Source organism: Rousettus aegyptiacus, unplaced genomic scaffold, assembly GCF_014176215.1.
Source record: "Rousettus aegyptiacus isolate mRouAeg1 unplaced genomic scaffold, mRouAeg1.p scaffold_m13_p_11, whole genome shotgun sequence".
NCBI classification, from domain to species: Eukaryota; Metazoa; Chordata; class Mammalia; order Chiroptera; family Pteropodidae; genus Rousettus; species Rousettus aegyptiacus.
This window is the reverse complement of record NW_023416286.1, coordinates 58133829-58157423: the sequence shown is the minus strand read 5'-3', so window position 1 is coordinate 58157423 and position 23595 is coordinate 58133829. Positions and strand designations below refer to the sequence as shown.

At 41.9% G+C, this 23595-nt stretch overlaps 1 protein-coding gene across 3 annotated transcripts in view; it reads right to left on the bottom strand.

Moving 5' to 3' along the window:
- Positions 1–315: 315 nt before the first annotated feature.
- The window catches only part of STK24 (serine/threonine kinase 24), a 104345-nt gene continuing 81065 nt past the window's right edge, over positions 316–23595 (bottom strand). Inside the window, exons 4-11 of one of the 3 annotated variants that reach the window (XM_016123134.2) lie at positions 22137–22245; positions 21696–21853; positions 14561–14746; positions 12395–12540; positions 10317–10446; positions 9019–9087; positions 6128–6264; positions 316–1425 (exon numbers count right to left, since the gene is read on the bottom strand). In XM_016123134.2, coding sequence (XP_015978620.1) covers positions 1329–1425; positions 6128–6264; positions 9019–9087; positions 10317–10446; positions 12395–12540; positions 14561–14746; positions 21696–21853; positions 22137–22245 — 1032 coding nt within the window. In that variant the 3' untranslated portion in view covers positions 316–1328. Of the gene's footprint in view, positions 3374–6127; positions 6265–9018; positions 9088–10316; positions 10447–12394; positions 12541–14560; positions 14747–21695; positions 21854–22136; positions 22246–23595 lie in introns of all 3 variants that reach the window. The other 2 variants (XM_016123135.2, XM_016123137.2) reach the window with 2 other exon arrangements.

Genomic DNA, 23595 nt, shown 5'->3' with positions numbered 1-23595 from the left:
GGTGGCTTATAGACGCAACAAAACTCTTACCGTTCTGACGTCTGGGAAGTCCAAGATGAAGGTGCTGGCAGATTCGGTTATCTGGTGAGGAACGTCTTCCTGGCTCACAGCCAGCCTGGATGTGTCTTCATATGGTGGAAAGGGTGAAGGCTCTGTGGAATCTAAGGGCACTAACCCCATCATAAGGGCTGCACGTTCATGACATAATCACTTGCTCCTAACACATCATGCTGCACACATCAGTATTTCAACACAAAATCTGGGGGGAAACACAGTCTATTCCCTCTACACACATGACACAAAATTACAAAAATAATTGTTTTCTGTGAACTTTATTGACCCTTGTGTGACACAGTACCTGTGCTTAACACGCCTTGCAGCACTCCCCATTTATTGCCATATTTTATAGCAGAAATACAGAAGCCATATTTTTAAAGAAGGAAATATAAAAATGCTTATAAACAGACCATATGTTTTGCCAAATAAAAGGTACAAAATGCTACATGAAGAATTAGACACTTCACAGGACCAACTCGAGAACAAAACTGTCAGAATCGGAAGGTATGTGGCACTTGGTAACATCAAGACAATCACGAGACTGACTTGTTAGCGGACCAACACCCCAGACCCCACTGGTGGCCATCTTGCTTAGTGCAGCCATTTGGGCCACACACACACACACACAGACGGCTTCAAAAAGGCATGACCAGCCAGACACAGCCAGCCCACTGCCTGTTTCCAAAAGCTGGTAACTGCTGTGAGAAGCCGTTCCCCACACTAGGTGCACCACTGTCTGCAGTCTCTCGGTGGATGAGCTGTTAACTGCTGGGGTTTGGCACTGAGAGACTTCCGAGTGTTAGTAAATCCATCTTGAATGCTGGGCTGGCTAAACACCAACAGCAGTTTGTATTGTCGGAGGCAGGTCCCATCGTAGTTCTGGTACGTGGTCTGTCTTTTAATACAGGGCTTGAAGTGGATACAGAAATGCTAGCCTCCTTAAAAACACATCAGCTGAGTTTATGTGTTCACAGAAAGTCACGAATCAGAAGAAACTGTATACGGATGTAATCCACTTTTAAAATACAGTCCAACCATATCTTCCCCAGGAAGCTTAATCAACAGAAGACAAATCCAACAAACTCTAAAAGAATAATTTGCTGCTTTATCCAGGAGACGGCATTCTATATTATAGTCTAGTGATCGCAGAATACCTGACCATTCACACCAACATGCTTAACTGGAATCCAGTCTATCCTTGAGCATAGCCATTACTTGCATCTGAGATTGGCTTTAGCTTCAGTCTTGATGTCAGTGTCTACTTGCAAATTTTAAGAACTCTGAATCAGAAAGCTGCTGTCCATGTTGTCTGTCTTAAAATCAGACAAGCACTTTAGGGGAACACTGCTCATTCTTTGAGTGATTCTCCTGCAATAAACAAAACTGATCTTTGGCTTATGTCTCACACAGGGAAATCAACAGTTTCCTTATACAGAATACTCTCAGAAACACAAAATACTTTCAAAATTTATTTTTCAAGTTAACATTCTTGCTGCAGAATAACACGCACAATAAGATTAACTATTCAATTCTATTTCCCCTAACCAAAATGTATCCTTAATAGAAATTAATTCAATCCAAATCTACTTCTAATTTAAAAAATCACAATTTTAGAATTTAAAACTAGACTCAATTAACAAACTAAAAATAACCACCCACTCATATGTCTCTAACTCAGGCCTCTGTCCTCTACCTGTAACATCCAGGCCACCAGGCCAGCACATATGTGACCTTCCATCCTGAAGTTTACTCAGTAACTTTCTTGCTTCAAAAAATCCTTTGTCTTCCCCCACAAGTACTGATACTCCAACAAGAGATGACAATAATTCATATCAACAATTATACAAGTACCACACATACTTAAATCAGACCGTTGAAAATTGCTATACAAGAACTCTTATTTCCCATACCAGAGACCCAGAGATTTATTTCCCCTCTTGGCAAGAATGACCCTGGCCAAGGAAAATACAGACACCTGACTTGACAAGTTAGCAAACACAGGCTCCTTTAAGACCAAAACAACCCTTATTTGAGGTTCCTGGAGAGAGAACAATTTTACAAATCAGTCATAATATTCAACCATATCTTTTTAATGACCAATTTTTAAAAGTTGCATAGGGAACTGACCTAAACATTCAGCATTTTGAATGTGGGCACTTCTTCCTACAACGTTCTGAAATGTCTCACCCACACGCACAACCATAGACACACACAAATACACGGCAGGTGTCCTGCCCTCTCAAGAGTCGTTTCAAGGAGAGTATGCAATGTGAGTGTTATAAAATTTATTCATGTAGGCATTCAGACATTTTTAGGTGGGAAAGATGATATGCAAATTTCACTACAAGGTGCAATGAAAATCACTGGAAAGACCGGTACGGCCGGCGCAGGACTGGCAGTGGCACGACTCCAAACGAACGTTAGATGAGAGCACGTCATTGGGGAGAAACTTAAAATAATAATTTAAAGCTTTATGAGGCAAGTTATGTTCCAATTTAAAACACTAAGAAATAGTACCATCAATGAAAAAGGAACTCCTAAGTGTACCAAAAGGGTTGTAGGGCAAACGAGAGGAAAATTTGCATTTGTGGTACAAATAGGAGTGTTCCGTAAGAGGGGCATCAATTATTATTAATGGCAAACCCTGCAAATACAAAAAAAAAAAAAAAAAAAAACCAAATCACTGGTCACATAATTCAAAATTTACATGTAATAAAGGCAAGGCAATAGACTCAAGTTATATGGCCTGTCGAATATTTACTCCACTGACATTATCTACAGAAGCACTTGGCCAATTTGTACACAGTGATTCCTTATGCACGCCAAAAGGGTTTCCGTAAAAATGACACTATATACAAATCTGTACACTGATCCACCAGAGCAATCTCCGTCTCCCGGGGAGGGAGTTACAACTTAAAGCAGGATACCTGAGGTTTCGTTTCTTCGGTTGCCTTATCATAATCCCAAATATACATTTCAGGGTTTGTTTTTAAAGACACTTTCCTTGATATGTGCACTATGGTTACAATTAAAAACAAGAATAATAAAATAAAATGATCGCTTCAATGAGCTGACCCTCCCCACCCCATCTGGAGACTTATTTAGCCAAGGCTGGCGAGAAGGACCGTGTGGCCCTAGACGGGGAACCTCGGCTGGGGGGACAGACCCTCGATGACGAATCTCTTCAGCAGAATCAGCAAAGGCCCTCGTTGACTTTTTTTAAAGGAGAAGAATGAATAGGAAAAAAGGAAAAACAAAACCCCAAATGCCAAAGGAATTTCAGTGGGATGAAGTTCCTCCACCACTTAGAGAATATCTAGGGGGAAAAAACACAAAGAGAAACATTAATAAATGTCATTTCTCCAAATTAAAAAGTCTGCAAAAATTCAAATGAAATCTCAGTTTTTATAGACAAGCCCAAGTCATAAAAAATTAAGTCAAGTGACTATATGTGAATTATGAAAGAATTCATAAAATTAAAAAATTAACGTGTATAAACTTATACACAGTTTTACATAATTTCCAGAAATGAAAAACATTAGATAAGTTCATGGCTTATGTATAACAATGGAAGGCAATGCATCAAAAATGATAACGATAATGGTAATGGGCTAGGGTGGTGGGATCATGCATACTTCCTTCTGTCTTCCAGTGATTCACAGTATTGTCTTGCTTTGGAACACAAAATAGTTGGGAGTAGGAGGAATCCCCTCGTGGCCGAGATTCCCTCAGCCATCTCAAAACTGACCCATTCACAGGAGATGACAGAGGACGTGTTTAATGAAACTTACTGCAAACATTCCATCCTAGAGCTCCTCTTTTAAGGCATTTAAAATACTCAGCACTTTCCCAGAGAATAGTTACATAAGATCCACCCAAAGAGCATGCGTTAGCCACAGATCCTAAGACTCGCTTTCCAAGAACATAAATGCCTAGGTCATGGGAGGAGTTGATGCCACACAAAGGATATACGTATTAATTCAACTAAAATAGACAGGAAGTCTTTGACGTGATTTAGGCAAAAGTCGGTTCTCATTTTTTTAAGTGACCCACTGAAGTATTGCATTTGGGAGTAAAATGGATATGAAACATAAGCAGTAAAGGCGACTAGGCCTCTGGCGGCATCTGGGTAGGGGACATACAGAACTTGGGGAGCCCGAAAGGTGTCACTGGATGGCACCAGCTAAGGCCTGTGGGAACCAAATAAAAACCCCAAGAGCAGGGTCATCTGATAGCTGACGAATAGAGAATGGGTTCACATGTCAAAAAGGAAAGAAAACCAAGAAAGAATGGTCTGGAGATGAGAAGAAAGAAAGAATACTGACTCAGTTTGTCTAGCACATCACTGGGAAGTAAAACTTCTAACAGTGTAGACAGCGGATAGTTACATTTACATTATATATCACCACCAAGCACCTGAAATGTGGCAAGTTCACACTGAGGTGTTCTGTGAAGTGGAAACACACACAGTTGCAAAGACTTAGTACTAAAACAAACGTGAAATACGTTAGTGATCATTGTTTATACTGATTACATGTTAAAGGTAAGATTTTGGTTTAGTTCCACTTGTTCAAGATTTCAAGTTTTTAAATGAGAAATAAATGCCACTAAAATGAGGTCTGAAGTGATCGTAAGTTTCTTTGAGAAATCAGAAAAGGGACCATTATTAAGTAACAGGAATGATACTACTATAAAACATGCAATGAATAACAAGCTGTGTCAGAAATTAACTGCATACACATGGGTAGATACAAACGAACATGGCAACGATGACTATGTCTAGCTAAGTGTGTGGTCCCTTGACTTTATCGTCTTCCTTTACTCCTGCAATTCACTGGGGAGGGGGAGGTGGATAATAATTCTGACTATTGCCTCTAAACTAAAGGCAACCAAGTAAACTGACTTTATTCTCTGGCCTAAACTTTACTTATAGCAAGTCATAAAGTTGGGATGTCTTTTATGAAGGAAGCTGAGAGTTCAGGAAAATACACCTGAAGGAGCAGAACTGTGATTTTCTCTTGAGATCCCATTTTAAAGAGAATCTTCACAGGACATTGGGCAGCCCCTTTTATCATCACTTCTAAGAAGTGGCAAAAGTGACCCCACATACCCAACTTCTTCCTGTGCTGTCAAGTTGACACTGCTAACTCTTATCAAGCCTCTGCCACCCTTTAATAAGGGCTCGGTAGCCTGGACAGGTCACCCGGAAGGTGAATTTCAAAGCAATGAATGACATGCCTCATGCTTCGGGAGTGTTGAAGTTTGGTGTGTGAAGGAGAGATCGAGCCACGTGGCTGCAGCACGGCACACCTCCACTCTCTTAGCACCCCCAAACGACTGTACTTATGCTGGGGTGACAGTCAGAGTGACCTCCACAAGGAGACTCCTAAAATAAGTTCAAGAGACTGGTTTGCAAGGTCCAGATTGTCACCCCCACTTACTCCTCACCCTAGAGTATGTGCAGCACCAGGACCGCTGTGGGGGGAGGGAGCGGGGGGAGGCAGAGGGCACTCTGCAGGCTGGTGCAGAAGGATGCACTGCTGTCACAACAAGGCTTCAAGGCAAGAGACAGAGTCAAGAACTAGCACAGACACCCAAGGAAAAGAACATGCCCATGTCCGTTCTCACTGAACTCACCAAGCCCTAGCTTCTAGAGTTTTTGGACACACGACTTCGCAGCATAAAACAAAATAGAGTTACAAACATCTAGCTAAACACTGTACTTCTATGGCTGATAACTAGGCTGCAACATTAACAGCAAACAGATATCTTAAAGACATTCTGTTTTTATGTATCAAGAGCTACAACTGTACAAAGTTCATGGTCCTTCCCAGTTGTTCCCAGATCCCTATCATTGATTCACGCTGATTCCTACAATTCGAAACAAGAAGGTAACAGGAACAAACTTGGAGCAAAGTGCCAAACTGACAAATGGAAGATAGCTAGCAGACCATCTGTAGGTGTGCTACAGCCAACCGAAGAAAGCCAGAGGGCAAACACGGCATGACTTCCATGGGCTCTCCCTTCTGGAGGCAGCGACCTTGGCTACAGGAATACTGGCAGCAGTTACCTCTGGAGCCGCTGTACGAGCTGGGCCACCATGGTGTCCGAGATCCCAGGGCACGCCTCTTCCGCCAGGTAGATGGCCCCTCGCAGTTCTTCTATGGACCCCATGTTTCCTCCACACGCCTGGCTCTTCTCCTTCAACTTAAAACAGACAAACGTGAAGAGCATGATACACATGGGCATCTATTTTGAAAAGTAACATGTGGACCATAACTGTTTCAGCCACGAGTCCTGGCTTCAGCTTAGCCACTGGATCACTTCACATTCCTTTCAACGAACAGCTTTTTGAATGCTGAGAACACTACGTATAACAAGAGTGTTAGTGAGACTTCAGTCCCTCCCTTCACTGGAGTGAACAGAGACAACTAGCTTTCTGTGCATCTTTTCTAAATCTGATCATGGCAGTCTGCCTCCTCTGTTCTTTTTCTATTTCAACTTTAATTTCATACCAGAAGCGCAATTTCAATATTACTCAACGCAAGTTTCCATACTGAAGCTACAATATAATCTAAAGCTTACTGATGTTAACAGTTGGTTCTCAGATACCACCAAACTGCCTTTTTGGTTCTGTCTCATCAAAATATTCTATTTCATGTAAATAAGTTGCAGTTCTAAATTCTGGGAACCTGCAATGTCCCTCTTGGTACCTCTACTCCCACATGAAACCATAACAGTGTCTGTGAGGCACCTCGCTCACTTTCAGATCAACTCGATCTCTTTCTGGGATGCAACTCAAACATGCGATGCAAAAGGGGAGTCACTCGAGTCAAGATGCAGCCGAGAGAGGGCTGGCGGCCTCTTGGAACAGGATCCAGTTGACGGCTGCAGAGAAAACAGATGCTACCTCCTCGTCAGAAGTCCCCCTCCTCAATTTTATCTTTAAGGAACAGTTTACAAAACAGCTTTGACTTTTCAAGCTGTCATGAACACATGCTGTCATTCCCAGCATCAGTCTCATAAAAACAATGGCTTCTCCCTGCTCAAGGGGAGAACTGGAAAAGCCTGGGGTGGTAGGGGCTGGTAGGGGTTGAGGATGTCTGCTCAGCACTTCCCAGAGCAGTTGTTCCTTATGTTTTCTTCAGACTGAAGCACAGCCACTCTAGAGATAGTCGCTGTGTCTGTACAGGACTCCCAATCATTTAACAACTCAATACTAGTCCTTACAAGTCCTGAGTGACCTGCAACGCACCATTCCGTGTCCCTGCCATGTCCTACAGCTTCCTTCTTCTACTGCCCACACCACCCTGGGACGCCACAAGATAGTTCCTCTGCTCCAATGCTGCTGGACAGGCTCTATCCATCCAGCTTGAGCGAGTTACCTGGGCACACACTGAGTGATGTCAAGGAATGTCCTCATCTGCAGATGTAGGGACTAACCATTGCTACTGAGTTTTATGAGTATTATATAAAGCAATGCACACTGAACACTTTGAGTATCAGGTTATCAAATATTAATAGTAAACAAACAAGATGCCTGTGAGTTTAGGTTAGCTGGAAAAAAATGAAAACATTATTACATTTAGGAGTAATTCATTAATTCTGAATGATTTAGAAATTTCTTCATGTGCCCAATAAAAAGTAAACAACTTCAGACGAATGAGAAAATCTATGCCATTTTCCCTGTCTGATTGATTCTAGTAAAGCGGCAATGGAAAGACTGCAGGAACGCAAGGGAGCATCTAGAAATCTGAAGGACTAATCCCCCAAACAGACAAAAGAGCAAAACGGGGTCTTAGAGACATCCCAGGAAGAGCACAGGTGTACCCGGAAATCAGCCAAGGCTGCAGCCACAAAGTGACACAGAAAGGGCCTCCATCTGCACTGTGCCATTTAGTTTTCAATCCGAAACCAGTGTGTTTAGTGGTCCCAACCCTGTACTTCAAGCTCCAGCCACAGCCCCTCAGTTGGGCCCCAGTCTCCCAGGCTGGGAGGAAGGGCCCTTAGACAAGTCTGTGAAGGCAGATGCTGAGCCGGGCAAGGGAAGGAGCCTGGAGGAGGGGCCAGAAGAGGGAACAGGACAGAGGCTGGCTTGGAGCACCCTGGGCCCTGCCAAGGTGAAGGCACCGTGTGACTGAGGCTCAAGCCAAGTGGAGCGTGGGAATGAGACTGTGTGTGGCGCTTCCTTCCCACCTTAGACCACCCACCTCAAGTCTGAGGTCTCTTAGTACAGCCTCCCTGGGGAGCACTGAATCACCACACAAACAAAAAGGTACTGACTGCTACGACTCATTCTGAATTACCTTAAAGGTCACCTGAGCCAGGAAGGGGCCTAAGAAAATGAGAGAAAGGGATATTTCCCACTTTCGTTCAAATCGGCTACTAACTAGACGAAAAATAATCTTCATTCTCACAAAACGTATTCTTAAAACATCTCAAAATGCAGTTATGCATACAGATATCTACTGGGGACAGGGCGTACCCAGAGATGGCACAGGATACATTTACTCTCAGAACAAGGGACTGAAATGGGCCACTCACCTAGAAGACAAATGGCCCTGCTAGGTAAGGTGACTGCGCTGGGTACTGAATAAGGAGTAAGGTTAATCTGAGGGCTCAGTGGGGAGCACAAGGACTCCAGGTAATCTAATGTCCCCTTTAAAATAGAAATCTACTATTTACATGGCCATAAATTTGAGGCACACAGATCAAGCTGCACCCAAATTGATTTTATAAAGAGCAGCACAAGTGAAGTCAAAAGTCACCCTGGTACTGTATGGAGGTGGGCTGGGGTGCTAATATCCCATCTGTACGTTCAAGGCGGCAACACAGTGCCTCTTACCCAAGAGGGGCTGGATTCCAGCTGGCTTTAGGGGAGCACGAAGCACACTCTTCTGCTTGTTCTAATTTCCCAATTTCCCCTCTCACCTCCCCCCAAAAGTCAGTTGGGTATCTTACCTCTGCAAACAGAGGAGAAATAATTGTAGATAAACACTGAGAGAAAGGCCTCTTTGGGATGTCTTTCATCTTAGGAAAGAAAAAAAAAAAGAAGGTAATTAGAAATATTTAATGTTCATATTTGCAATAATTTAATAAACTTCAGACATGTGCTATCCAAGTATAAAGTCTGCAATGTTCTGTTTACTATATAATCTGAACGGGACTATATTACTATCCTTCATTAGACCATAAAATGGCGAAACCAGTGTCTGGATTCCACACTGAAAGGTACGAGAGGCCCAGGAAGCGGCATTCTGTGTGGATGCAGGCAACGCTGCACTGCGCCGCTGAGCTATCCATGTAGGAGGACTTTTCTCATGAAACCCTGGGTCTGCGGCCATGCCACCCTGAACAAGCCGGATCCCGTCTGATCTCGGAAGCCGGAAGCTAAGCAGGGTCAGACGTGGTTAGTACTTGGATGGGAGACCACCTAAGACGACCAGGTGCTATAGGCGCAAAAAATAAAAAATAAGGGATTGTAAGCTGATAAGGTCCTTGCAATCTGAGAGGTCAACCAAGGGTTGCCTAGCCTAAAAAAAGGAAAGAAAGAAAGAAACCCTAGTAATGGAAATCACATCAGAGCTACCTACTCTAAGTGGCTGTTGTAGAACAGTGGCCTGTTTCTTACTTTTGCAACCTCTGTCTGAACACATAATGACTCCCACTCTGCTTATCAAAGCAGGACTTACAGAATCAACAGGGGACAACTACTGGTCCACACTGCCTGAGAAACTACACCACTGTGCTTTAAAAAGATCCTAATAATACAGCTTTTCGTAATATAAAATAAGACATCTAATTAATCAAAATAAAGTTTTATATAAATACCAAAAGCAATACATCTGTTTTTAAGTCCTTTAAATAAAACTTAATCCCAAAATTCTAGTACCTTATACAAATAACCCTGTATGCAAAACAGGCATAGTCCTATCAAGAGACCTAGAAAGTCATTTCATATGTGAAACCTCATCCCCCTCTCCATAACCGAGGAATCCCACTGTATGTCCAAGCGTCAGGAAACGCTGACTCCACAGCAGGACAACATGCCTACACAGAGCAGAAGCAAACACTGTAGGTCAGACACTGAATAATCAGACGGAACAAAATCTGTTGCTCTGTTGATTCAACGGCAGCAAAATTCCAGAACAGGCTGCCATGAGAGACCACTTAGCCCACTAATACAGCAGGCAGGCTTCACAAAAAGTGACTAAAAATGCTTTTGACCGATGACAAGTGTTACTCTAGAATAACTGTACCTTATTTCTTTCTAAATCCGAAGGCTGAAGAGCTCCATTCTCAAGACTCTTTGGATCTTTCTCCCGGATTGTGAAGATCCAGTCCCCGGCGTCGCTGCCTCCAGATGCTTGGCTGTCTGTGTCTGTCTCTCTTAATACATAAATCCAGGAGAACTCCGTGAGTGAGCGTGCTGTCTCTGCAGGAGACCTCACGGAGGAGACCTACTGGCGGCCCCTCAATCTACGTTCTCCAACCCCAACCCTGACTGAGCACTGAACACTGCCCATCTACCCAGGCATGCATGTATGTCTTCTGTCTCACACCCCGTGCCATGCCTACTTCCAATTTTCCCCACTTCCAACCAGTCACAACTGCCTCCAGTCCCCCTTGGACTTTCAGATCTCACAGAGAAGAAAGACCATCACAATGTGGTTACTGCAACTTCCCACGGTGCCAACTGCATCCACACCCATCTCTCCCACCTCCTCAAATGGAAAGCAGCATCTCTTCTCCTGTGGAACAATCCTCTACTCCACTGACAGTCTCTCTTGGATTTTTCTCCCCTTAGGCTCCTTCCCATCCACTTTCAAGATACATCCTTTTGCTCACTCACACAACCTCCCTGCTAGCTACAGCCAGTGTCTCCACATTTCTTGGATGTATTACCTATACTCACTGCCTCCATTCCTTACCTTCCACTCAAAAACTTACCCCTGTCTGCAACTGCTATGACCAAGGCCGCCAATCATCAGCATACCATTAGACAAGGGAGTTTCTGGTCAGTACTTATCCTGCTCAAACCCTTAGCAGCAATGATCCTACTGATCACTCCCTCCTCTTCTAGACTCTCTTAATTCCTGGGGCTGCATGACATCTGAATTTTCTCTGACCCACGTCATCCTCACATTCATCTTTTATGCTGGCATTTCCTAGAATTTGGTCATAGGCTTCAGGCCCTTCTCATTCTGAAGATACGTTCTGAGTGGTACCATTCATTCTCATGTACAGAGTGGTGACTCTAAATCCATATCATTTGCCTAGATATCTCTTCTGAACTCCAAACCTTGATGCCACTCTATACTGGACACATCCTCCTGGACATCCTGTCAGCAACTCAAACATGTCTCATACCAAACTCAGCCTCCTGCACCCTGGCCTCCCTAGAACTGCTTCTTCTCCAATATTGCCATCTCAACAAAATCCATCGCACGGCTCAAGTGTGGACTAGCTCTACCGCCTTCATCCAAACCCATGGCCACATCTGTTTTCATTGTTCATCTTTTCACCCCCATTGCTATTACCCTAATTTCTCAAAGTCTTGACCTCAACAAATCCCCAGCCACTGGTTCTCATTCTTGGCTTTATGAGGGGATTACCCGAGGATCTTGAAAATACACTTGGGTCTCACCGCCAGAAATTCAGATTCAACAGGCCTGGCTTCTTCTTTCACGTCAGAGCCATCAGCTTTCCTTACCCCTATGTAATGAAATGGCATCTATATCTAACTCAGCTTTTTAGCTAACAAAATTCCTAGATGCTTAACTTGATGGGAGTTTTTGGTTTATCTACCCAAAACTTCCTAGTATAGAGCTTTTATAATAATGCCAAACTCTACCAGAACAGAACACAGACTCACAAACACAAATTTATATCTTCTTTAAAATACATTTAAAGTCATTTCATTTGATCGGTTTCATTTTAACAGCAGGAAGTATAATGGGAAAAAAAAAAAGAAAGAAAGAAAGAAACTGGGTCAAGTTCAGTTTACACAGTTTTACCACACAGACTTTACTCAGAAAAACTTGACTGGCAATAAAAAGAGGCTAAAAGACTCCCAAATGGTTCCATACTAACCCAAGGAGTACCATCGACCTGGATTATCTAAGAAAGAAAAAGGAAAAGGAAAGACAGAAAGGCAAGGGGAGGGAAGAAAAGAAACTCAAAGCCCATCCTAAAGAGAAGACTAGAACAAACAGGCCACATCCCACATACTACGCACCTCAAGCACAGCACAGAGGCTCATGGACATGCCACTCAGCTCATGTGAAGCCCTCCTGGTTCACGCACACTCTATACAGCTCAGGCGGAGCAGACTTACGTGTCAGAATCATCAGAGCTGGAGTCTTCGTGGCTCTGTTCAGCCTTCCACCTCTTGTACCTGTCGATGAGCTCAGTCAAGTAGGATGTTTTCTTTGCATTGCGTATTATAAACTTGTGCTTCAATAACTCCTTAGCAGTGGGCCTCTGGAAAAAACAAACCACCGACAAAGAAAACAGAAAAGCATGAGATGAAGTCCTTACATTCTACTTGATTCTACCCCGAAAGTCAGACTTAGTGACTCAAAATTCAAACGACCACACTAATACAAAAAGATAAAGTTCTACTTCAAAGAGTTTTCCCCCTAAGACTTATTCGAAGAATAGTCATTTAGCACCTGTGGGTAGGACTCTGTACAGAGAGGACATGGTGTTTAGTATCTAATGGGATCTTTAACTTTTGCATGTAACCATCCAATGAAAGCAAGAGAACTGCCCCCAGATAAACGTATTTACACAGAAGATACTCCAGAGGATTTTGGAGATCATTCAAGAGGGCTATAATATACTTCCTAGTTTTTATAGAACATTTTAATACAAATGCTGGCAAGAGAGAAAACATACGTTCTGTATTACCTTACTGACTTCCTATATTAAATTTTGGTTCCACCCAAAATAATCATTTTAAAAATCTTAATTTGGTTCCACCTAGAGGACACTAGAAAGGAGCCAGGAGATACCCTTTTCTTGGATGCTAAAAGAGCACCCAAGTTTAGTCATACAGCCCTCCAGATTTTGAAATGCTGGTTTTCCAATTCAGTTCTGCCTCTCTCCTTGGAATCAGAGTGAGTACTTCATCCAGGCCCTAGGCTTAGCATGGCTACAGCCAGACAGAATGCTTTGAACTTGGCCAACTGTTTTGCCCTTGAGGTTGCAAACTCAATTACAGGGAACATGCTTCCCAAGGAAGCTGAGCGAAGCCCATTTAGAGTAGACAGCAGCAACACACAAATAACACGAGTAAGACTAAGTTCCTCACTTACTCCAAATTACTAAAGCTCTATTAAGAACGGTTAGACATATGTCTCAAATTCGAGCTTGTGAAAAACCTAGGCCACCTCCGGTATTTCTCACTCTGCCCACATGATTATGAAACTCCAAGTACCTCAGAAGTGCTCATACTCTCAGCTTCTCATCCTCTTCGGTGTGTTTGCAATCAAGGGAGGAATGGAGATGTGTACATGTGTACACTGGGTAAGTAAGCCAATACTAGAAATACGTTTTTAATGAGGAGTGCATGTGTGTGGGTGTATCTTCTTGGGTGCTGGGGCTTTGTGACTAGGAAGTAACATCATGATATAAAAAGCAGAGCATCGTGGCCACACAGAACATCGTGGCCACACCACCTGAGGCCTGCCTCACATACTGTGCACCCCCTAGGAGCTTCTGAAAAAATGCTGCACTCCTCCATTTAATTTCTTTACCCAAACTGGCATCCTATTAGAAAACCACAGTGCTCTTATAGTATTAATCAGCCATTTTTAGATAAGAGTTCATAAAAAGGAGGGGTTCAGTTTGGCTTTCAGCTATCTAAACCTACTGTAAAAATCACAAAACAAAGACATAGGGTGCTATACACAACACCAAAATACACGGATAACTTTCAAAGAAATGTCCTAATCCAGAAAGAGAAATAGGCTAAAGTTATGTAGTTGTCACTGATACATGGCTCTGCTACGGTCAACGAAACATAGAAGAAAGAGGAAGGGACGTGGGGAGCAAAGTGGGCGGTTCGTTTGTTTTATTTGCTTTCTCTTTCCTAACACATGTGAAGAATAAACTGAAAATATTTACTTTAAAGACACATTTAGCCATTACTTTTCAGGCCAGACTTTGCAATTACTAAAAACAGCTTAATAGTTTACAGCCGTGACCTTCCACTATAAATGTTAAAAACTTATGATTCCACATAATATTAAGAATAGTCCTCAAGCTCAATGAGGAGATGCTAGAAATACTAAAAAAAAAGTAATTTTTAATCATTAAATAACAAAAACAACATATTTGCAATGCAAAGAAATCCATCATATTCATTTAGAAAGAGAAAAAAAATGAAACTGTGGAGACAGCTGACAATAGTGATTTTAAAAATTTCAGTAAGATGTATCTATAACAAGTCAGGCCACGCGCAAGGAAATGCCCGCCCATTCCAATCTCATAAACTCACAAAGCTTGGCTCCTTATTCAAACAGGCCTCCACAAACTCCTTGAGGGGCTTGCTGTAGTTTCCTTCCAGTGTCGGGGGGTTATTCTTTGGAATGAGGAACAAAACCTTCATGGGGTGCAGCTCAGAATGAGGTGGTTCGCCTTTTGCAAGCTCTATAGCTGTTATGCCCAGAGACCAGATGTCTGCCTGCAACCACAAAGCATTTTTAGAGACACACCAAGCAGGAGTTAATTCATATAAATACACTTCTTAAAAAAAAAAAAAAATACATCTCAGTGTACCCCTAAGGTTTTGAAAAGATAATTATTTAACTAAAAATGAAAAAAATAGGCTTTTAGTTTTAATTTCAAAATAGACAACACATAGGAGAAAATTTAATATACAAAATATCTTCTACCTCTCTACTGAAGATGGCTTTTACGATTCTTCTTCTTCCACTTACTGCTAGAGGAAGGACACATTCAATTTAACTGAAGTCCCTGAGACAGTCTATAGGGAAAGACTAATCAGAGGTGAGCAGAGAGGGCAGATATGGGCAGTGGAGGTGTGTTTGTGAGTCGCCCCATCAAGCAATGCTTAGAACTAATGTTCTGATGTCAAGAATGGCCAACTTGGTCTTGTGATGTTGGGTAAAATATCTAACCTGAGTCTAGTTTCCTCATCTGGAAAATGGGAACAGTAACAGTGTAGTTGTGCAAGGTGCCTTACATAGCACTCAGAACTAGATGTTCAAACATACAAAGAAGCAGAGAATATTAGTGTAATGAACCTCAATATGCCTATCACATGAACTGAATAATTTATTAACATTTTACCATACAGATTTTGTCTATTATTTGCCACTGTATATTTTAAAGTAAATCACAGATATCATGACATTTTCCCCGAGTACCTAAAATTAACAATTCCTTAGTATCATGTAATAATTAAATTTCTTCACTATTCAAAAATTTTTTCCATAGTTAGTTTTAATCAGGATCCAAACCAGATGCATGTACTATAGCTGACTGTTAGATGGCCTTTAGGCTCTTTTAACCTGGAACAGTCCACTCCCTAATCTCTCCAGCGTCACTGACTTGAGGAAGAAATAGGCCCCCAAGTCTGGGTTTGTCTGGTTTCTTCCTGGTGTCATTTAATACATTTTTCTAGCTCCCGTATTTCCTGTCAACTACCCAATGAGTTAGATTTACTGTTGGCAGGAATTGGGGGTACCATGTGGGGGCACCTGGAGTTTAGCTGCCTGACCCTGTCCTGCCCGCCCAGCATATACTTGCGGCCTCGCCTGGTCAGTCAGGTAGATGAAGTCCTTGACCATGTGTTATAAACGAAAAGAGTAGAAAGGTCTTAGATGAATTCTAGTTAATGAGGCTTTCTCAGCATCTGGTACCAATCCTCATCAAAGATGACAGAAATTGGAAAAAAATGAAGACCACACAAGCCAGCAAAGCAGAACACGGGCTGGGGGTGGAGGGCTAAAACTCTACTTTACTCAATCTAGTATATAACTTTTCTGCTCTTGTCACTGTGCACTATGAACCTATCATAACTCCAGGCAATTAAGTTAGAACCTAATAAATCTGCATATTCATTCTACGGCCAGGAAATGGAAAGTCTGAAACAGCGTGCAGGTCACTGCAGAACTCAGACATTTTCCACCTTTAACAGCCTGGAGAGGATCACTTGCCATGTTCCCACAATCCTAGTATGAGAAATCCTCACTACGACCTCCCCAGCAGTCTGTGGGATCAATGCCTACCACCTGTTCTACTCTCTTCTGTTCTCAGGGAAGGTGGGAGTGACTGTCAGCAAGCCCTTGTTCTAAATTCTACTGAACTTTAAGAGGTCAGTCTGGATGAACTGGTATCAGGAGTAATGCGCCTCTTTACTTTCCCTCTGCAACTTTGACTCTGCTTTATTTTAAAAATTAGTAGAAATGTGACTTATCCCACTCCTCGCCCCAGGAAGAGGAAGATGGGTGCACAGAAGCGTGCCAGCGGTGAGCGCCTGCAACTTTGGCATCTCCACAGTCTTCAGAGAAGAGGCACAGCGTCACTTACCTGCTTCCCCTAGGAAAGTCGCCAGCAGAAGCTTGTCAAAAGTTGTGCCAACCTCCCAGGCAGCCCAGCCAGGAATCCAAGTGTCACCCTCGCCCCTTGGAATTCTATGGATCCTCCCAAATCAAACAGGTGCCAGGTAAGTGGCTCCTGACCTCTTGGCGCCTTGGGTCCCTCTCTAGACCTCCTGCCCTTGCTTACTCCCTGGGACTTGGGTAGGGGACCCCTAAGTGTCTTCCTGCCTGCAGGCTCCCCCTGCACACATATAACCACCTCCTGACTAATTTGAAAAACATGACTGGCACCTGAATAAATGGAAAGCAATTTGGCATAATGGGTTCAAAAGCCATAAAAACATTCAAACTTGTTAAAAATCAATTAATTCCACTTTTAGGAATCTATCCTAAATAAATAATTTTAGAATTAGAAAATAGTATATGCTGCCAAAAAATATTCAATTGCATTACTTATGCTAAACCTTAGAGAAATGATTAAGTTGCTATAGCACATTAACTTATTAAAGTATCTTGTACACAACGACGGCGTTGACAGAGAATCATAAACATAATTTAGTTGATCTATAGTTGTATCTATATGGCATCACATTTAGAATGTGTGTCTGTTTTAACATAAAAGTTATGTAAGAGGAAAGACAATCATTTTCCAAGGCAATTAAAATGCAGGTAAGAGAAAAGACCCATTTCCTTCCATGAAAGACATGAAATTAGACATTAAGAGAAAATAAATAGTGGTTTTTCAATGTGAGCCAAACTCAAAAAACATTAAGGGGCAAGCGCTTTGTACTGCAGATATTTTGTGAACAGATTTTCTCCTATGTGGACAGTTCTAGGTAGCATTTTCCTAAGTGAAAACATAGAATTGTTTGTTAACGATGACCAAGGACTCTTTCTTAATGCGGGTGACAGGTGGGGTGGAGTGCTACCAAAATACGACAGTCTAAATCCTCCCAACACCATGTTATGTATAAGCTGGCTACAAATCTGCAGACAATACAATTTAAGTGCTATAAAAAAAAAATATGTACAGAAGATATTCTAGAAGAAATTACAGTCAACTCTACAATCAAGAGGAAGAAGGGGAAAAGTCATGGAGAATCCCAAATCACAGTTATAACTAGTCAAAACAGCTCAAAATGGAGTTAATATAAACTAGCTATTTAATTAGATGGGATACCTACGCAGCATCTAGGGGTATTAAAATCATCTGCACTAAACAGCAATAAATGGTTGATAAAGAAAGGCCCAATCATTATTACATGCTAAAATAAAGCCTGTTGTTAGTCTCCGGCTGGATGCTTTTTGCATTCACATCCGTCCTCCACCTCCAGGGCATTTTAACAGGGACTGTGGGTAATTCCTGATCCCAAGTAGAGAGACCAGGGGAGGCCTGTGGACTCAGCACAGGACAGGAAGGGACAGTCACACACTGCAGTGGACAGGCTGTGTAGATTCCAGCAACCAGGGGACTAATACTGCTGTGTTGTGACTCATCTTTAACAATGTTATTTTTTTCCATCAACACATCACCTATTTCCATTTCGATATTTCCAATATGGTTTGATTGCAAATGGTTATTTCAGAGATGCCTGGACACCAAAATAATTTGGCTTGTGCTTCGGTATCCTACAGAGTTTTTCTTTTCACCTCATTTTTTTCTGTATTTTACAGATTAAAGAGTTATATTGCTTTTGAGGCCAAAAACAGAGTTATTTACAAGCGAATACTGACACTTACTCCTAGTGTCCACAGGATGTCGTGTCACTTAACAGGCAAGTCACCTTCTCTGGCCTCATCTCCTACTATGTGCTTCACCACAATCTAAGATCCAAATACAAATGTCTTTCCTTGTCCACACTGGACTTGGCCCAAACGTCCTTCCCTTATCTTTGAGGGGCTGAAAAGCCCTATGTCTGTGACTCCTTGCCCAGCTCATTCTGATGTCCCTCATTCAACTCCCCTGCTCTCCTCGATTGCTACCTGTCAGAGTATCCGACACACAGAACTGCAATTACTCACTGAAGATATAAATTATTTAGCACAGCACTGAGCACAATTACAGTAAAAACTGAATAAATGAGTAGAGAAAAAGGGACATGAAACAGGGGCAAAGTCTTTACTCAAATCCAATCCAACTGCTGACACCATAACAACATACAAAGAAAAGGGGGAAAAAAAGATGAAAGTTCTGCAGCCCAAGACCCTGCTCTAGCACTGAAAACAAAGGCTTCTTTGTGGGAGAACACTCATCTCCCTTGGCACCATCTCCGAAGTTTGGGGGCTTCTTAAACAAACCAAGATATCCTAAAAAAGAGTAATGATGATGACGATGATGATAAAGGTTCTTAAGGCATAGGAGCAATCGTAACTTAGTAATGCTGTGGTTAAGAGCTGAGATTGACAATATGATGCCCTGTATGGGCAAACACATTCAGAACACCTAAGCAGCCCAGACAAATGACAAGGCATCAAAGATATTGGTTCAAGAGGTTACTGTGTTAAACAAGGTTCTAGACATATACTCAAAGCTTAGGCTGATATTCCCTTTAATTCAGTGAGTGGAAAGGCTAGTGAGGCAGGTGCATTCCTCTCCTCTTCGCACAACCCAACCTTCCTCTGAGAACCAGTGTCTAAACCCAAAAAGGAAACTGACAGGAGCATGCTCTCAAAATGACAGTAAAGGAACCTTGCTACCCTACAGCTACCTATTAAACTCTTTACCTGTAATGCAGAGACCAGTGGGAAAAATGTCTAGAAGTATACTCAAGAAAGAATGGGAGGGGTGGACTGGAAAGATGACAAGTAAGTCACTAGAAAGATGCTCCACAAAGCAACTTCGGAAAAAGGCTCTTTGTCAGGCATTGCTCGTAGCAAGAGCTGCTAGCCCAGAGTCATGAGGATGTTAAAGTGTCTGTGTGTCGTGTATGTATGTGTCCGTGTGTGTGTGTGGCATTATCCCTAAGACCCCGGTCGCAGGAACCCACTTCCGATAAGCCTCAAGACTCACAAACATTAGCCTTATCTGCACTTTCCACACCTCCTGGGTCAACAAACCTGGGAAGTAAATTTCACATAAACATATTTTCACGCATGGTTTCCAGTAAAGAGTCAAGAGGAAAACTGAAAAAGTTTTAAAAATATATTTTTTGATAGTCACTGGGTACGATCCAAACAAATGAAAGATTTAGCTTTTGACATAAAACAGAATTAAAGGTAATTAAAGGTTAGAGAAAAATGTGACCATTTCTTGAGGCTCCCAACCAAGTGCGCATTCCTACTGAGTTTGAGACGGCATCTTTTGATTTACCTAAAAAGAATACTGCAAATCCTACTGATCAGATAAAAGCACTTTGATCTTGACAAGAACATCAAGAAAAAAGATGGCAAAGCTTGATGATGCAGTAAAAACTCTGCTGCTCAGAGGCCGCCTTCAGCAAACGGCTAGAGAGGTCCTGCACTGGGGGAAAGACAGGGAGGAAAAAGGTCTCGGGTAATCAGGACAATTCTTTAAGAAAAACTGTGAAGTGAACAATGATGGGTAACAGTGAGAACATAAGATCTGAATCCTGAGTCACATGTGCTAGTTGATTAGCTAATTTACTAGTAAGATAATAATGAGCATGATATAACCAGATGAGTTAAGAACCTGGATTCCAATCCCTACCAAAATCTAAACCTATGAACTTTGATAAATGAATCTCAGCTTAAAATAAAGAGCATACTCTGAACACACAAGTTTCTCTCAAGGCCTAAAGTGGTATGACCACACGAAAAGGGCCAATAGCAAAAGTGGCTGCAGGTATTAGAAGTGGCCATGGGGGTAATCCACACATCAGACAGGGCAAAGCACTAATAAGCAACAAACAAGCCAAGGACTAGACAGTTCTGCTGTCATGGTGGTTGAAAACCTAATAGTTACTACTTACTGGCTAATGGCCACAAAGGCCATTAGGATGCCTACAGGAGTCATGGCCACCACTACAATTCAACAGTGGGATAGCCAGGTTCACTTTGCAATGCTGGAAGGAACACCTGTAACTTCAGCACAACACTGACACTTTACGGTAGTTGATGGCTCAAAATGGCAAGTCTGCTGTATACTGAAAAAGATTTCCATTTAAAGAGAAGAAACTATATTTGGCATATAAATGTATCTGAGTTAAATATTTATTTGCCTGAAAATTTTGGTCCAGAAGAGCCATTTCTCTGTGGACCATGTGTAGATTTTACTATGTACAGGCTACTGAGAAAGCAGCCTATGAGATATGGGAATTAAATCAGAGACCCAGGAAGCAGGGTCCCTAGGACTTTTAGTCTGCACTGCAACATAAGAAAGTTGAAGGGCAACAAAGAAAAAAGAACATAGGAAAAATTGGGAAAATATAACATATGACAGGTAAAAACGATGAAAAAAAGGAATTACGATTTTGCCTCATGTTAGTAAGGAACCTCTGAGAATAAGGATCTTAATTAAGAACTAAAAATAATGATAGGAAGAATCTGTAGCAATAACTAAAAGCACTATTCTTTCCAGATTCTGATCTTTTATTTTTGTGAGCTCTCCATTTCTCTTGTGGGACCCTCTTTCGGTACTTGTCCCTCATAGTTCAGAGTCCTGTCCCAGGCCGCCTTCCCTCATCCGCGCCACACAGGTCTCATCAACCACCACCTGTACAGAGAACCTCCCAGCCCTCTCTGTGGGCCACACCCTCACCCTGCTGGAGGCCTCCACCAGGACTTCTCAACAGGGCGACCCTGGCCACCACCTTCACACATGCTCCTTTCTCAATGTTCTCCACCCCCAAGCAGACACTGTTTAAGCTAAAAAAAAAAAAAAAAAAAAAAAAAGCACCTCATTAACTGTGACTGGATTAAGGGCATTAAATGATGAAGGAGAAGAGACGGTGTTTTTAACCACCGTCTGAGAACTACCTTTATGACCTACTTCAAGGTACCAGCCCTCGCTTCAACTGGAAAAGCTGTAACGCAAAAGTTGAAAGGAAAAAAAAAAAAAAAAGAGAGAGAACTCTCCAGACTCAGTGAAATTGAAGAACTGGCCCTTACCTTTGAGTCATAGGCTGACTGCTTAATGACTTCAGGTGCCATCCAGAAAGGGGTGCCCACGAAGGTATTTCTTTTTATCTGTGTATCTGTCAGCTGGCCCGCCACTCCAAAATCAGCCAGCTTCACCTCTCCATGTTCAGAAAGCAAAACATTGGCAGCTGCAAAATAAAACCAAGATGCCTTCCAATATCATCTGCTATACTGTTCTGTCCATTATCATTTGGGAACATGTGCACTCTTCCCCCGGCGAGATAATGTGCTCAACAAGAACAAGCTTTTGGTTGACGCTCAAAGCCAGCCCATCCCCAGAATGTTGAAGGTACTCTATAAATACGCACAAGACAACTGCCCTTGAGAAGAGAAGCACAGTTTAACTCTATAGTACGTTCCTACCTGCCGCCTTAGGTATTTCAAAAAAATACAAATAAGATGTTGTCTTACCTTTAATATCTCTATGAATTTTCTTCTCCGAATGCAAATAATCAAGTCCTTTCAGTATTTCTCTTAATATAGTAGCAATCTGCGTTTCATCTAAAGGGCCAGGTTCTAACTAACAAAAAAAAAGGTATTAAAGTTACTTAAATGATTGTAAGAAGTTTGAGATGATAAAACAGTCAATATCTATGTTAAACGCACAAGAAAAACTTCTTTACTCCAAAATATTTTGTCCAAACAATTTTAAAAAATACTGAAAGGGCCCTAAAAATGACTTTGCTGAATAAAGCAAAGCTAACTAAGAATCAAAGTAGGCCAGTGAGAAAGTTCATGTGAAGCCCCACTGTGCCCGCAAGTTGAGTTGTGAGGGATTTTAGCCCAGAAAGCAAGAGGCCAGAAACTTACAGTACTTGCTGGGGAGACTAGAGTATAAAGTAGCTTGGCTCTGTCCTAAAATACATAATGGTTATCAAAACACGAGTGGTCCAAAAGAGAAAGCCTGGGAGCCCACTGCTTTCTGAGGCTACCACTGCACCAGAATTTTTTAAATCTAAATTTTAAAACTTGGGGGAAGAAAGCTGAAGAACTTACTCTCTAATGACTTGGGATTTTTTATTTATGATCCCAAATGAGGGAACAATGGCCTCTGAAAACTTTTATTCTGAGAAACTCAAAGGAATTAACACTGACTCAATATTCATAATTGCTGAAAGACATAAGGAAGAAATGTCATGTGTACATATTTTTTTTATAAAAGGGAAAAAAATTAGACAAGTTCTAGATCTCAGTTCAAATTGGATAAGTCCACCATCACCTGCAGAGCAGAGAGTTCAACCAGAACTAATCATATAAATTACAGCAAAACCACTGAACACTCACTCACTCCCTAAAGAACTAATAACAGAACCATGAGGGAGGCAGAAATCTAATAATTTAGATTAATTCTTCATCTGAATAATGATTTTTGATATATTTTCAGATTTGACAATAAATGCCATCATAACCCAAATTCATACACTTTAGTTAACAGAAGACACAACCCTGTGACGTTCACTAAGTATGTTTTAAAAAGATAGATGTGCTTTTAAACCAAAAGGAATAAAGATTAACACACTCCTTGTAAGGCAGAGTTCTGACTGATGCTTGTACACTTTCTTAGCCAGTCCTACTGTGTTAACTCAGGGCCTTCACTGGAATAATGGTGACAGAATAGTCGTTTATGGGGCCCAAGGCAGATACAACCAAGACACCCCGTTCTCACTTCATTGCAGCTTTACTAATGCCTGACACTGCTTCTGATTCATCTAGCACGCTGTGCCCTCTGCTCACTGGCCCAACTTGGTCTACACAAAAATCCACAAAGTCTAGGGGAGAGGGGAAGGTGTCTTGTTCTCAAAGTTGGGGCTGCCTCTCCTAACATGTTGGCCTCGATGGACTCTGGCTTCTCCGGCAGCAGGGCACACCT